This window comes from Photinus pyralis, unplaced genomic scaffold, assembly GCF_008802855.1.
Source record: "Photinus pyralis isolate 1611_PpyrPB1 unplaced genomic scaffold, Ppyr1.3 Ppyr1.4_LG2, whole genome shotgun sequence".
NCBI lineage: Eukaryota > Metazoa > Arthropoda > Insecta > Coleoptera > Lampyridae > Photinus > Photinus pyralis.
Window position 1 is genome coordinate 1011769 of NW_022170403.1, and position 14617 is coordinate 1026385.

Below are 14617 nucleotides of genomic sequence, written 5' to 3' on the forward strand. Positions count from 1 at the left end.
ATATTGAAATTATTAAACTTTTGAAAGCATATTGCCAACATTATAAGAAGTAGAAAATTGAACTGTTCTGAAAAGTCGTTCAGGGGGAAATCAAGAATATAATAAGTTGCGAAAATCAGAAGTCGATTCGAAAAAGTTTTATAAAACGAAACAGTTAGGTGCCCTTCCAAGAGACCCCTTTAATAAAGCAATTGTCATTTGTCAAACATGTTGAGGTTAAATATACAGCTAGTTTATTAAGCGGCAGAGCAAAGCAATGCAAGCTTTATAGGGAAGTCGATGGTGTCCGTCTGTCCGGGAACACGATAACGGTTGGACCGATTTGGCTCAAACTTTGCACAGTTGACCTACATGCCACATGTAATAAGTCTATTGAAAATGAGTCAAATCCAATGACCCCGTGGCGTCACGCTTCTCTGTCCCTGCCAAACACTTGAACCTATTCGGTTGAAACTTTGCACAGTTAACATATATACCACATGTAACAAACCAATTGAAAATGGGTCAAATCCAATGACTCCTTGGGGTCACACCGAGGTGCTCTGCCGCTTTTTTAGACGCTCTTCATGGGTTTATTAACGAGATCCTAGCGAGTTTATAATTTTGCGGTGTCTGTCCGTCTGTCCACCGTCCGCCCGTCCGTCCGTTAGTACGATTACTCATAAACGAATGGACCGATTACGATGAAATTTTGCAGATGGATTCTTTATCAAATTTGTGGATCGACGTTCGTGAATTGGAAATGTAGACCAAAAAATAAAGTACGCCCTTTTGACATATCCGTTAGTTATGAACCAAATTGCATGAAATTCAATATGCGCATAGCTTCAGCCATATAAAACACAATTCCAAAATGTGAGCCTAATCAGCATTCACAGTTCCCTTTGCGCATTTACCATTTACAGACCGAATTGCAAACTTTCTTATTTATGAAGGTATTTAAATGAAATGTGATACATAGCCACTTGGAATAAAACCAAATTTAACGCCAGTTTCAAAATTTGGTTTTGCGCATGCGCAGTGCCAACTTTCTTATATATGGAGGCATTCAAATGAAATTTCATACATATACACTTTAAATAAAAGCAAAACTAACATCCGGTTTAAAATTTGGTTTTGCACATGCTATGGCCATACCCAGAAGCTCGTTTTCTATATTTGTTTACACGTTTATTTCTATTCTGATCTCGATTCTGATTCACTGCAACTTTTAATCATCTATCTCCTTAAAAGTCCGCTTTACTAAAATATCCGTTGAATGAACAACTCTGTTATAGTTTCCAAACACTTATTCATTTTGATAGAGCACTGATTAAACCTACAAGACGCTAGCATTGAGCTTGCGCTATGGGATGGCTCTATGTTGTCTGTTCCAATCTATACCGCGGTAGAAAGTATATAGTTACGATCTGTATAATAGTACCTATAGATACTAATTACGCATCTGGACAGTCTTACTAAGATCACTCTCCCGGACAGGGAGCAATGGCTGAACTCAAATTGCAGGTTCCTCAATTCTGAGGAGCTCATGCCGTTCCCGGGTCCCTAAAGTAAAGGGGAACGGGCATATGTATATATGGTGATCGACCGAGAGCTGAGAACAACTTATCCCTTGGTCAACATAGCACCATGTGTCAGGGAGTGATGTTAGCCATCATTACCTGTGCAGGTGAGAATATTCACTCTAATACTGCGGAATAGGGGCCAACAAAAGGGCGGACGAGCTAGCTCGCGAAGGTAATGGTGGGGTCTTCGTCGGGCCCGAGCCTACTCTAGGAATTGCTCCCTCCGTTGTCAGGGCCAGGATTGAAGACTGGCTGACCAGGCTCAGTGGTAACAAGCAACTGAGTCCAAGGCCCTCTTAACAGTACTCCTTGGCAAATTTGGAAGCTTCTAAAACTGAATAGAATCCAGATTAGGAAGGTGACTGGAGTCCTTACGGGGCACTGGATGGTCAACTATCGTCTGAACAACATTGGGCTTGTAGGAGAGCCCACGTGCAAGTTCTGTGGCAACTACCGATCATGTGTCTGTCGCTGTGATGTTTTGATCAGAAACAGACATCAGCTCCTTGGCGATAGTTAATTGGAACCGTGGAGGGTAAAGCAATTTAGGCTCAACCACTGTTTTCCTATCCTTTATTGAGAGGAGCCTCCGGTGTGCCTAAGTGCTGCCTAGTCGAGCTCCCCTTATGAATAGATAGATAGATATAATGCAACCTTAAATGTAGGTAAAAGAAAGAGATAAAATTTACATCGACTTATACCTGTATAGTTGGGGATAAATCTATGGTAAGGAATGTGTTAAGTAAGTTGATCCGATTTTAACGTTTCGCCTTGTGTGGGGTATAGTTTTCTGATTTACAGTTTAAGAACGCAATTAACTGAGATCATTATTAATCCCGTTGTATCAGCATTTAATAGCGAGCCCATAATCTAGAAGACTTGCCTTTTTGCTAAGTGGTAGAACTAAACAAGTTGGACGTTTTCAGAAAAAAAAGCTCGTACTTTTTGAATGTTGCCATTGCATAAAGACTAAAGTGCTTAAGTACAGCGTCCTATACTAGTTAAGCTTTCTGTTTGGATTTTTCAGGCAACAGATTCAAACATACCTACTTGTGCGGCGGTTTGTGGAATATTTGACGGAGTATTATCTTTGCCTATTGTTAAATTTTAAATTCGATTATGGTGTCGGTAATATGATGATCTGTATTCATATTCACACTGTAGCGATCAATTTTGTATTAATTTTTAATTATTGAATATAGCTATTGTACATTTGTCCTTCTTATTTAATTAAATTGGAAGGGTTAAGTATTTGCATTAAAAGGGGATTCTATAGGACATAAATCACAAGGCTAAAAATTCTATTTGTGAACACTAATTTCTTATTGGCTGTCAGCAGTGAGTTTTTTTAAAGCACGCCCAATGAGTAACGATTGCCCACTGCTGATATCCAATAACGTGATTAATAATGATTACTTTAAAAAGATGAAGCGCTTGGTGTATTCATTATTTGATTTGAGTACTTATTACATTACATTACCTGTACATAGCTTGAAAATCGCAGATCAGTTTGCATTTAATAATAAAGAAGAAGAGTTTATGATCCTCAGACTTTATCTACTATTTCAGTACGCATGTACTTCTACCTACAACTTTTTTCATCGTTGTTAAACATCAATTACATTTACTAGTATTAACTTCTCTTGTAAGTTTATCGGGATAGCATTAAGCGTCCAGGATATAGGAATATATCGAAAGAATATATTAACTTGATTAATCGCCAGAAAAACTGTAGTAGCGCAGACAAAGAACTATTTCATCATTGTCAGATTAGATTCTACCCAATCATAATCTCGATTGCTAAGAAAAATGAAAAATTGACCTAGAATGAAAATTACAACACCACCCGCATTCTACGAAAAAATAAAGCCCGCATAAGTTATGTTAATCAAACCGATTCGCTTCCTTAAAAAAGAGTAATGATTTCTCCAACGACTGATAGGTATGAGAAATAAGTTTCCTTTAATACTTAGTGTTAAACGTATAAATCAGAGCTGCCACTTAAATTGGCGAGATATTTTCAGACGTCGGCGTCGTGCGGTCAGTAAGACAATGGTGGATTTTGATGCACAGCCACTTGGAAAATTGCAAAAACCTTAGCGGATCCCCGGCGATTACATACGACAGGGCCATCAGTCAGCGGCTTAGGAGGTGTTGCGTTCCTCCCTTCTTTTAATATACAAGAAACAACTGGATATATATCAGCAAACTAAAGGAAACTTTGTCATACAGTCTGACAGTGCATTATCTGGAAAAGAACGAAATCAGAACTCCCCAAATAAATTATATTGTCGTTAGAAGCACGGAAATAATTGTGATGAATTCGTTGCAATTATTATCACTTTTGAAAGATTCAGATTAATTGTGAACTCTATATAATTATTGTATGTTTAGGAACTATAATTAGTTAGCAGTTAGCATCAAGGTCGTACTCATTAGTGAACAATTAATTTTATAATTTCATATGGTTCACATACAATTTCATCAAATCCAATCGTACGAGTGTAATACATAATTGTTTATTCTCGTCATTATAAGAGTTTTAAAGCGGTTTTGAAATTTTGATACTCTGCGCTCTCATCAACTATTAATTCAAACCATTTCCCTCCCCCCCCCCTCCCCCCGTGAGGATCAGCGAAGTGTCTTGAAATAACTGTTAAAAGACACGTGTGACCATGATCATTTAACTGGAAATACTTTTCCCCCTGTAATCATGGATAAATTTGTCATTGGAGCCAAAAAATTTGACGATTGTACTGGGTGATCTAAGAAGAGAAAGTTAAGCAGGTTTCACCGATAAGAAAACACAGGTGATTAGGTAAATAAATTTTTTTTAATTAATTAATTATTTCAATTGATCGCTTGTTGCATGGTATGTGTACTCTGTCCCTGGGTGCCTATTTTAATTTTAGCCTTCTTGATTGATTTTGTCTACTAAATTTGTTTCATCTGTAAATGTTTTATGTTGTATTCCAGGAGATAAGAGTTTCCATGCTAAATTTTTCTGTTGGTACCCAGTGTTATGCCAGGTGTTCAAATAAAGTTTTGTAATACAATCCTTTGGAATTGTGGAAAATTATAATCATTTCGTTTAAATATTTTGTTTGTACCTGTGTTTAATTAAACTATCTGGACAGGTGCTTGTGGGTAGTTTAGTGACCGTTTGCCATTCCACAATGTATAGAACAACACTTGTTTCTGATTCTTTATAAACAGAAATTGCATGAAGGGCATTTTACTGACTCCGTGCATGATACAATGGTATTTTAAAATGACGTCGTTTTAGACAAATAGACAATAATAGTCGTAATTCTAAACTTCTGCAGTAGTTTTCGTGAGAATTACACTCCAATTTTCCAGGATTTCTTTAATGAGCAAGCTGTATTAGGATTATTTAGGCAGCTGTGTTCAGCGCCAGTGCATAATGCAATGATGTAAAAATATGCACTAATCTATAATATTAAAATAAGTCGGGTTTTCCTTCCTGACGCTATAACTCCAAAACGGCTGGACCGATTTGGCTCATTTTGGTTTTGAATTATTTGTGGAAAATAAAAAAATCGTACGGGAAGAGGTAAAAAAATTGAAAAGTTCCTTACGGTCGAGTTTTGCTTGCTACCGTTGCAGTTAACATGGCGCGCAAGCGACTTCGTGCCTTATTATCTTTAGCATATTTAAAGTTCCTTTCGGTCGAGTTTCGCTTGCTACCATTGCTACCAAAAAAACACCATTGAATTTATCTATATATATAAAAATGAATCGCCGAAATTTATGTACGCGCATCACTTCAGAACGACTGCACCAAATTAGATAATTCTTTTTTTGTTGTGTTTCTCATTATCAGGACAAGGTTTGTAAAAATTGTACGGAAAGACGTAAAAACAAGACTTTTCTCTTTCGCCGTTTAAATCGCAATATAACTAATAGATGGCGTCAACCGTTTATACGTTCACTGCCCACTGCTGCATTATTTACACGAACTATTTTTTTTCTTTCGTCGTACAAATCGCAATCTTCCATGTCTATTGTCTATCTATCTATACATATATTATTACGCGCATCAACGACTGCTTGCTTTTTTTGTTATCGAAACATGTAGGTAATGCTCTCTTTTCTTAAAAATGAAAGCAAACAAATGCACGCAAAGGATGCAAACGTTACTATATCATTTATGAAAATAATTGTCTTCGACATATTCAATATAAATTCGTACCTACCTACCCTACATCTGCGGCTACTTTAAAAACATTTCCGCAAATTCTATTTATAAAAAGGGCAAGGTTTGCCGTGACTTCAACAATACATTCTGAGGACGACCCAACATACAATTAAGCCATAAAGGGATTAAATTTACCAAATTTTTAAGAATTTTAAGTAATTTAAGATTTACTATATAAACTACAGTATGATGCGGGCTTTCTCTCGCTTGGGGTAAAAGTCGGGGTCGGATAAACGCAGGGACGTCCCGGAGGGGGGGCAGGATTTTTCATTATTTGGCCAACTCTTCGGAAATAATTCACCAATTAATTGGAAAAGAAGATACGACGATGGTCAAATTAGAGAAAAGATGCGCAATTAAACCATTATCGTGCTTTAGAGAAAACAAAAAAATTCCGATTACTTCCGAAGATATGACAGAAAAAACAAAACTTGCCGATTTTATGTTTATTTTTTGCTAATTGCTGGTGTTATTTGAACAGATACAACGAGAAAGACAAAAAACACTTTTTCATTGCCAGTAGATGACCAATGTATGTTCTGGATCAGGAAGTGTCGTCACAGCCAATCAGAGACGAGCTCGTGACGTCACAGCCAATCAGAGACGAGCTCGTGACGTCACAGCCAATCAGAGACGAGCACGCCCCCCTATGCCCCTCCCCCTTGGCCAATGGGATACGGTAGGCGGAGCCTTTAGGGGCCGCCCCCTGTGGCGTCACAGCCAATGAGCGGTGTGGTCGGCCATTTTGGATCGAGCGCCATTTTATTAGTCACCAAATCCGCCATCTTGGATTGGTCGCCATTTTGTTAGTTTCTATTTCCGCCATCTTGGATCGGTCGCCATTTTATTAGTCACCAAATCCGCCATCTTGAATCGATCGCCATTTTATTAGTTTCTAATTCCGCCATCTTGGATCGGTAGCCATTTTATTAGTCTCTAATCCCGCCATTTTGTTGGGCGCCATTTTATTAGTCACTAAATCCTCCATCTTGGATCGGCCGCCATTTTATTAGTATCTAATCCCGCCATTTTGTTGGGCGCCATTTTTGACCGTCTGTCTGTCTGCCTCTCTCGCTCCATCCGCCATCTTGGATGTTATTTTGGAATCGCGTCATCGGTCACGTGATTGCTATAGACAAAATTTTTTTTTTTTTTTCAATCTGCGTTGGGAATCGAACCCACGATACGTGAATTACGAATCTGCCGCCTTAACCATCTGAGCTAAGCGAGGCTTTGAGATATGAACGTTTAGCAGTTCAAGTATTGTTAGAATGGCCGTATAAGCTCACAAGCCACACAACGCTACGGAGAGCGTTGAGATGTTTGCGAGTTGTAGAAGGGTATAACGCGGGGGTGTGTCGCCGATAGGGGCTAGGGGCTAGGGGCTATTTGGCGGGGAAGCGCGTTAAAATGATTACATCGTATTCGATTACGTAATTCACAGTCTCTTTGCAATACGTTGGGGATCTTGATCCATATTTTCTTTAGTAACAGCGCGCGAAATTTAGTTGTTTGTTATTATAATTAGGATGGGAAGCTGCAATCTCGCAATAGTGTTTATTTATAGCAGCTATGATAAGACGCTTAAATCGTGTGCGAAAAATCTTATCTTCTTTATGCTTTATTTTTAGACGCATTATTCTAATATTACATTCTAATATGACATTGGTTTTCGAATATGCTTTGACGAAATACAATCATTACAATAAATCATTAGCGGAGCGGGTCCATCGATGTGAGTGCGCTGCCACGGCTGGTTCCAATGTTTCTTACATCGTATTCGATTACGTAATTCACAGTCTCTTTGCAATACCTTGGGGATCTTGATCCATATTTTCAATAATTCCTCTACACTTAAACTTAACAATTCGCTCTTCGTCTCGATATAATTAGACTCCTTTTGAGCCTCTCGCTGAGCGATGTTGGCAAGTATTCGATCCATTAGCGTTCGATATGAGGATTTAACGCAATGATTTTTAGCATACCTCGTTCTCAGTTTTATACCTATACCTTTAAGATACACTGCGCATGATGGATTGCTTTTAATCCCCTCCAAAATAGTTTTAAGAGAAGGTATAAAAGCAATAAGAAAGTAAGAAATCGATTTATATCGAGATGAGTGCACAAATACAACAAGAATCGCAAGATTCATGGGGTAGTGAAGATGATGATGATGATGATGCAAAGTCATCGCTTTCGGTAGATAAATTATTGGTGAATGAATCATCGAAAGAGGAGGAGCAAGGTATGCATTGAATAACGCAGATTGTGGTGGAAGCAAAAGATGTATGTTTATAGGAAAGGAAACCTTAATATCCGCATGGTCGCTATTCTTAGACGGAGGCATTATTCTCGAAGTTGGCGTTACACTGGACGAGTACTTTTTCGATTCCATCGTGCAAATATCATGTCCTCCGCATTATGAAGACCAGTATTTACAATTTGAGAGTTGCGAATGGAAAGAAATATTCAATTTTAAAACGGAACACTTAATTAAACATATGGTGCAGTGTACGCCTAAAAGAAGGAGCAAGCATGAAATTTTTACCCAGTCCAAAATAATAATACTTGAAGCGGAAGAAGAAGAAGGCGTTAGATGTATTCGAATAAGCGAATCAGATAAATCTATACTATTTTCCAAGCAAGCAGTCGATATGATATTTAACGCTTCCGAAGTGATTACTCAAAAACTGAATGTCGTCAATCACTATGCGATGTATTGTCTTTATGATGACTTTACGCGTGAGTTGGCAAAAATTCTACATACCGAAGGTGTTACTAGCGAAGAGAGCATTTTATCCAGAGCGAAAATCATATGCCAAAATCTCAAATTCTTAACATCGCTATGCAGTTGGAAGGAAAAGTATGATAATTTGCAAGACTTTACTCTTCTAACAGAAATTGTAAACATTCACCCTCGAAAATTTATAAATACGGTTGTTAGTAAAATTAGCATGTTAAAATAAATAATTTTATAGCGTAAAAAATGCTTTTTATTTATTCATACGTATCGATACACAACAACTTATTATCCACCTAATGCCGCATATACAATTCAATTTGTTTATCAAACTTTAAAAGTTTAGCTAATACATTATATAATTGCTCCAATACGCCTTTATTAGCACAATGAATATTGAATAAGGATAGATCAATGTCACCTGATTGAATTACACGACCTGTATATTCACTATATTTATGAAATTTATTTCCGGTGATAAAGTATAGGTATCCATCCATGTATTTGAATATAGAAGTTATCTTAGCCGGAATATCCGGAAAGGTTTCCGCATATATTAAGCGATTTTTAGGCCGATGACTACAATCATCCAAATCTAGCAGTTCATTTGCACCATGATAAATAAGCGTGCATCCGGTATAGGTGTTAACTGCAGCATTCACTTTATGGCTGTTGGGAATTGTGAAGTGGCTATAAGGTTGAGGCCATCCTGGTAGCAGTTGCAGACTAGGGAATTGCACTATGTATATGCGACCGCCACTAAAGAAGACAACATCACCGTTAGGCTTTTGATATACCGCTTCCAAACGTTTAAAAGATGCCGGAAGAAACGTTAACCACTCAAGCAGATTCTTGGCAGGTTCCACTTTGCTGCTGTTTAACGCCGATATCCAAACCCAATGTTCATAAAACATATAAAGTCGTTTGTTTAGAATCAAAAAGTGTTCGATTTGAATGGTACACAGGTCAGGTGGTTTAATGGTCTTGCGAGTAGTAGTCTTGAGAGTAGGTGTAGTTGTCTTAATACCCGTTGAAAGATGATAAGTTTTATTCTCTGGTGAAGGGGTGGCAGCAGCAGCAGCATCAATAGGATATAGTGCTCGGATTCCGGCTATATCATCCTCATGTAGCGTGTTCATATTTGAATTGTAATAAGGAAACATGAGTGCATTTTCATCGCTCGAATGGTGTAATCCGAGAGTATGACCTATTTCGTGTAAGACAACTTGGAAATAACTAGAATAACCGGGGGGAGGTGCATTTGCATCTGCTACATGCCAGCGTTCTTCCCAATCTATATGCATTTCAACAACATTCTGATCTCTGGAGGGAAAGTATGCATGGGCTAATATATTGCCCAATCCATCAAACTCGAATGCACATTGCGGATATGGTGGTGAAGCGAATTTATGCTTTCGGGTATGAAATGATATTAATATGTCTGGATTCCTTGAGCTATATCTGAATGTAAAATTTGTGTGGTTCGCCCAAACTTGAAATGCTTTATCCGTCATCTGTAAAATGTGCAGGTCATGCATATTGGAAATATAGTAAATCAAAGTCTGTTTTGTCCATTTATACCGATGAGTCATATACGCTGCTGGATCATCAATATTTCCGCATCTAGGTCGAGACATGAGTTGTAATGTTTCGGCATTTAATCTGCCATCACTAGGTAGTTTATAGAGTTCTTGAAATTTCTTTAAAGCGTTACGGTGATATTTGTACGATTATCTTGAGTTGATTCACCTTCACCAGGCTCCTTTATATATCCATATTTGGTGAGATGACTATATGCCATATCGATTTCACGCTCACTGATTGTATCGCTGCCGTCGTCGACATTATCCGCAGCAGCAGCAGCAGCATTAGCACTAATACAGAAAAACCAGCTCAGTACGACAACTGCAGCTTGCATGATTGTAAAATCTATACTGATTCAAAATTTTCTTTTGGAGGACTAATAAGGATGTGGTAGTGGGGGGGGATATATATTGAAATGAATTAAAAATTAGGTTATAAATACTTAATCTTCTCTCAACGACATAATGGTGCAGACTGTAATCGATGTACAAGGCTTTAAAACATCAAGAAACGTATATACTATAACCATCACGGAATTAAATGGGAGCATGGTCATACGCCATCCTACATGTTTCCAATTATACTTCGCCAGTTAATATCATCATCAGACCAAGTATACGTTAAAGGAAAAGAAAAAGCCGAGATTTTCATTATAACTTTATGCAGCATCAATTTAGCGACGACCGCTTAAAATTGTTGTACATGGATACCGATAGTTTAGTGTGTGAGATGTTATGTGATGATGCATACGATTTGATACGCGCAAATATTTCTCGATTCGATACGTCTGATTATTCTGAAAATAACATCTATAACATTCCAAGATGTAATGGTGAAGTTTTAGGAATGATGAAGGATGAATTGGGCGGTAGAATCATAACCGATTGGGTGGCTTTGGCTTCTAAAATGTATAGTTTTAAAATTAAGGATTGTGATAAGGATGTAATGAAATTAAAAGGCGTTAGAGATTATATTGTAAAAAAATAGATTAACTTTTGATGATTATTTAGAATGTTTAAGGAGCGGGATTACTAAAAGTGTCGCCCAAAGCAGCATCGTATCAAAGAATCACCATGTATATAGTATGGAGCAAAAGAAAGTTGCCTTAAGTAATAAGGACGATAAGAGGTATTTAACCTCAAATGGTATTGATACGTTGCCTTGGGGACATTATAGTATTCCCGCTGAAATGGATTTAGGATAAGAAAATATATCGAATGGATGTTCATATTTATAGTTGATTATATAATATTATATTTTGTTTATTTATTGTAAAAGAAACATGTATATGAAAATATATAAATAGCAGTTATACAAAATCTGATTTTTTAATCCAAGAGTCATGCGATTTGTCCATCCCAAGCCATCGAACGTAGAGCTGGTCTCCTTTGCGCCTCAAAACTTTCTCAATGAGAAAGATATCCCGATGAGCGGTTTTCTGTAATTCTTCTGCGTAGAATTGACCCATTATCGGTTTGGATAGTAAATCCTCTAATAGATATGTAGCGGGATTGCCAACCTTCACTTTTGTAATTTTAAATAATTCTGTGGAAAAGTTCGGAGTATAGCCTTTTGAAAATACGGACTTATACTTCGAGATCCGAACGTAGTCACCAATTTTAAATTTCGCGGGCCCCATAAATTTTATGTTGTGGAACATTGGTAAATATGTTTTAGAGGTTACATCCTTGGGTTTCATTTTAATCGTGGAATGCCTCGTATTGTTATATTTCGAGGTTATTTCCGGTAGCACATCGATCCACTTATATTTTCCTTGAAGACTAAATGCCTTGTATAAGGCGTTTTTCAGCGTTCTTATCGTCCTCTCAACTACAGCGGCCTTTTTCACACTATACGTAGAGTAATGATTTATCGCATGCGTTTCCGTTAACTTTGCAAACTCCTTATTATAGAATTCCTTTCCTTGATCAGTTTGTAAATTGACTGGCACTCTTCCTTCTTTCAAAATAGATGTCATAGCCTTACACACTTCACCGGCATTCTTTGATTTTAAAGGTCGTGTCCAAAGATACTTCGAATAGCAGTCTATTACCGTCAGCATGTATTTATTTCCCCGGTTCTCTTTAGAGTACTGTATGAATTCGGCTAAATCCGCTTGCCATAAATCATCGCGATGTTTAATAATGGTTCGTTTTCGAGGAAAATTTTTGCGAGCGGGCTTATGTAGCTCTTCGACAACCTCAAGCTTTGACATCTTACACTTAACTCGGAGGCTAATCGAAACCTAGCCTAGTTCTATGGTGTTTGTTTATTTCCTTTTCTAACTCCTCCAAATAATTTTTATGTCCGTCTAAGATTGACATAATTGTATTTAGACGCACTGCGAGAAAACCGCTGGTTACTGCTTCATCATGTTCCACCGGATCTGCTACGTGTCTTAAACGATTACTCTCCATGTTATACCGATTCATTGTGTACTTAGCATGCAGCTCGCTAATACACCTATCCACATATTGTTTGGTGGCAACATCGCTACCCCAATACGGGTCGATAACGTTACGAATCCTCTTATTTTGCATATTATAGTCCCCATCACCGGTTAATTTCAAATTAACTTTTGCACATTCACCTGTTGTCTCCTGATCACTGCGAATCCTATTTCTTGATGATGAATGACGTCCAAACTTGTCAACGCTCATTGTTACACTAAACTATTATGCCTTCTTCTCTGAGCTCCTCCTCAATACTTGAGATTTCATTGTTGTGACCGGTGTGACCGGCTACTCTCGATGCATGCAGCAATCTAAGACGTTCGACTAATTCGTGGGGCGTATTCCAATACACGTACTCTTTAACTGTATTGTTTACCTCTTTCATACCCGTTCCATAGTGCTCCGATAGTAGTGGTTTAAGGATATTGCGATATTTATGCGACTTGGTACCCACAATCTGATGACCTGGATCGTAATTCCTTCGGTAGCCATTAGTGACATCTAAAATTTCCTTATACACTCGTCCATCCTTGGAAGAAAATTCTTGAGGCTTTTTCAGTACAAGCAATTCATACAACCCTGGAGTACCGTTGTAAATTTTATCCTTTATTATTAAATTCGGTCCGTCAAATGTCACTTTAGAGTCTCCAATAGCCCACTGATCGAAATTGGCATCATATCGAAGACCATAAAAGTGATCAATGTCGCCTTTGGTATCTTTAATCATTCGTTCGATATATTGGCGCGGCAAAACATGATACTGATTTAGAAATTGTTGAGCGGCGTCTTCAGTGTCGAGTAATTGTGATAAGTTAATCGTTTCAGTAGTGTCCTCATCTTCACCTTCTTTCCCGTTATCATACGCTATGTTACTAATCTCATCAGTTTCGATAAAATTAAGTCGTTTAGCAGCTGCTGTGATTGGTCCATTTTCAGAGCGCTGTGGTGTTCGGAACTGTTCTTCTTCTTGAATTGGGGTAGATTCATATTCGATTTTATGTTCAACTTTCGGTATCATATTACGTATTTTGGGTTCTTGCTTAGCTATCTTTTTAAGTGGTTCTACTATTGGCTTATATGTTGCTTCAACCAAGCGTTGAGTTTCAAGCTCGCCTCTTTTTAGCACTTCAAGCTTACGCTTGATAGCATTGCGGGTCTTCGTCAATTTCTGCTTTATCGTTTTATCTCTTGCGTTCATCTTTATGGCCTACACAGATTTTCAAACTGGCACCGGTTCAAATAGCTGTTGGACCGGATCGCAAAGCCGATTGATAGCTGTTGGACTAGTTGGCAAAGCAGATGAACCAGTTGGGAAAGCTGATAGACCAGTTGACAAAGCAGTTGGACCAGTTGGCAAAGCTAATGGACCAGTTGGCAAAGCTGATAGACCAGTTGACAAAGCACTTGGACCAGTTGGCAAAGCTGATAGACCAGTTGGCAAAGCAGTTGGATCAGTTGGCAAAGCTGATGTACCAGTTGGAAAAGCTGATGGACCTGATGGACAAAGCCGTTGGATAGCTGTTGGACCGGTTCTATTAAATCAGATTATAATCTAATATAGCAGTCGAACCCTTTTCGATATCTACCGTAGTCAAAGTCTTTCACTATACAGATAAAATTATACTTATCCACCCAACACTTTGAACACATTAATTTAAACTGATCAAAGGTCATATCTGTACCAACGTGCTCGTCATACACATGTTTTAAATTTAAATAGTCTTGTTTGAATAGAACAATAACGTTAACATTATCGCGTATTAATTGTTTCGGTATCTTTGAATATGTTTGACAAAGATAGAATGAGTCCACCCCGGAATGTCGTCCTCTGCAGAAGTAATCTCTAATTACGTCTTGATTTAGACAGGCCACGTCATCAAAGATCATTATCGAATTCTTATTAATCTCTTCGAGAGTGATTACGTCAGCCTTATCGCTAAAAGCATTGTACTCAATACCCTTGATAGGTGTAAGTATTTGCTCCAGGTACTTGTACTTTGGCTGCTCTAGCGACTTTGAGTATACATACACGTTTTCAAACGAAAGGCCGTGCGGT

At 38.0% G+C, this 14617-nt stretch overlaps 2 protein-coding genes across 2 annotated transcripts; one reads left to right on the top strand and one right to left on the bottom strand.

Moving 5' to 3' along the window:
• The first annotated feature begins 7869 nt into the window (after positions 1–7869).
• Positions 7870–9164, top strand: LOC116163325. The gene is made up of 2 exons (XM_031477210.1): positions 7870–8029; positions 8083–9164. The coding sequence occupies exons 1-2, from the start codon at positions 7900–7902 to the stop codon at positions 8748–8750; spliced, it is 798 nt and encodes a 265-aa protein (XP_031333070.1). The 5' UTR covers positions 7870–7899; the 3' UTR covers positions 8751–9164.
• On the bottom strand, positions 8821–10216 carry LOC116163037 (collagenase 3-like). The gene has a single exon (XM_031476867.1). It carries the CDS (start codon positions 10159–10161, stop codon positions 8821–8823), a length of 1341 nt encoding a protein of 446 aa, XP_031332727.1. The 5' UTR covers positions 10162–10216.
• Positions 10217–14617: the final 4401 nt, after the last annotated feature.

Coding starts and splice junctions, on each gene's coding strand:
- LOC116163325 (XM_031477210.1), top strand. CDS start 7,900: ATGAGTGCACAAATACAACAAGAATCGCAAGATTCATGGGGTAGTGAA. Junction 8,030..8,082: donor ATCGAAAGAGGAGGAGCAAG/GTATGCATTGAA, acceptor GTATGTTTATAG/GAAAGGAAACCTTAATATCC.
- LOC116163037 (XM_031476867.1), bottom strand. CDS start 10,161: ATGTCTCGACCTAGATGCGGAAATATTGATGATCCAGCAGCGTATATG.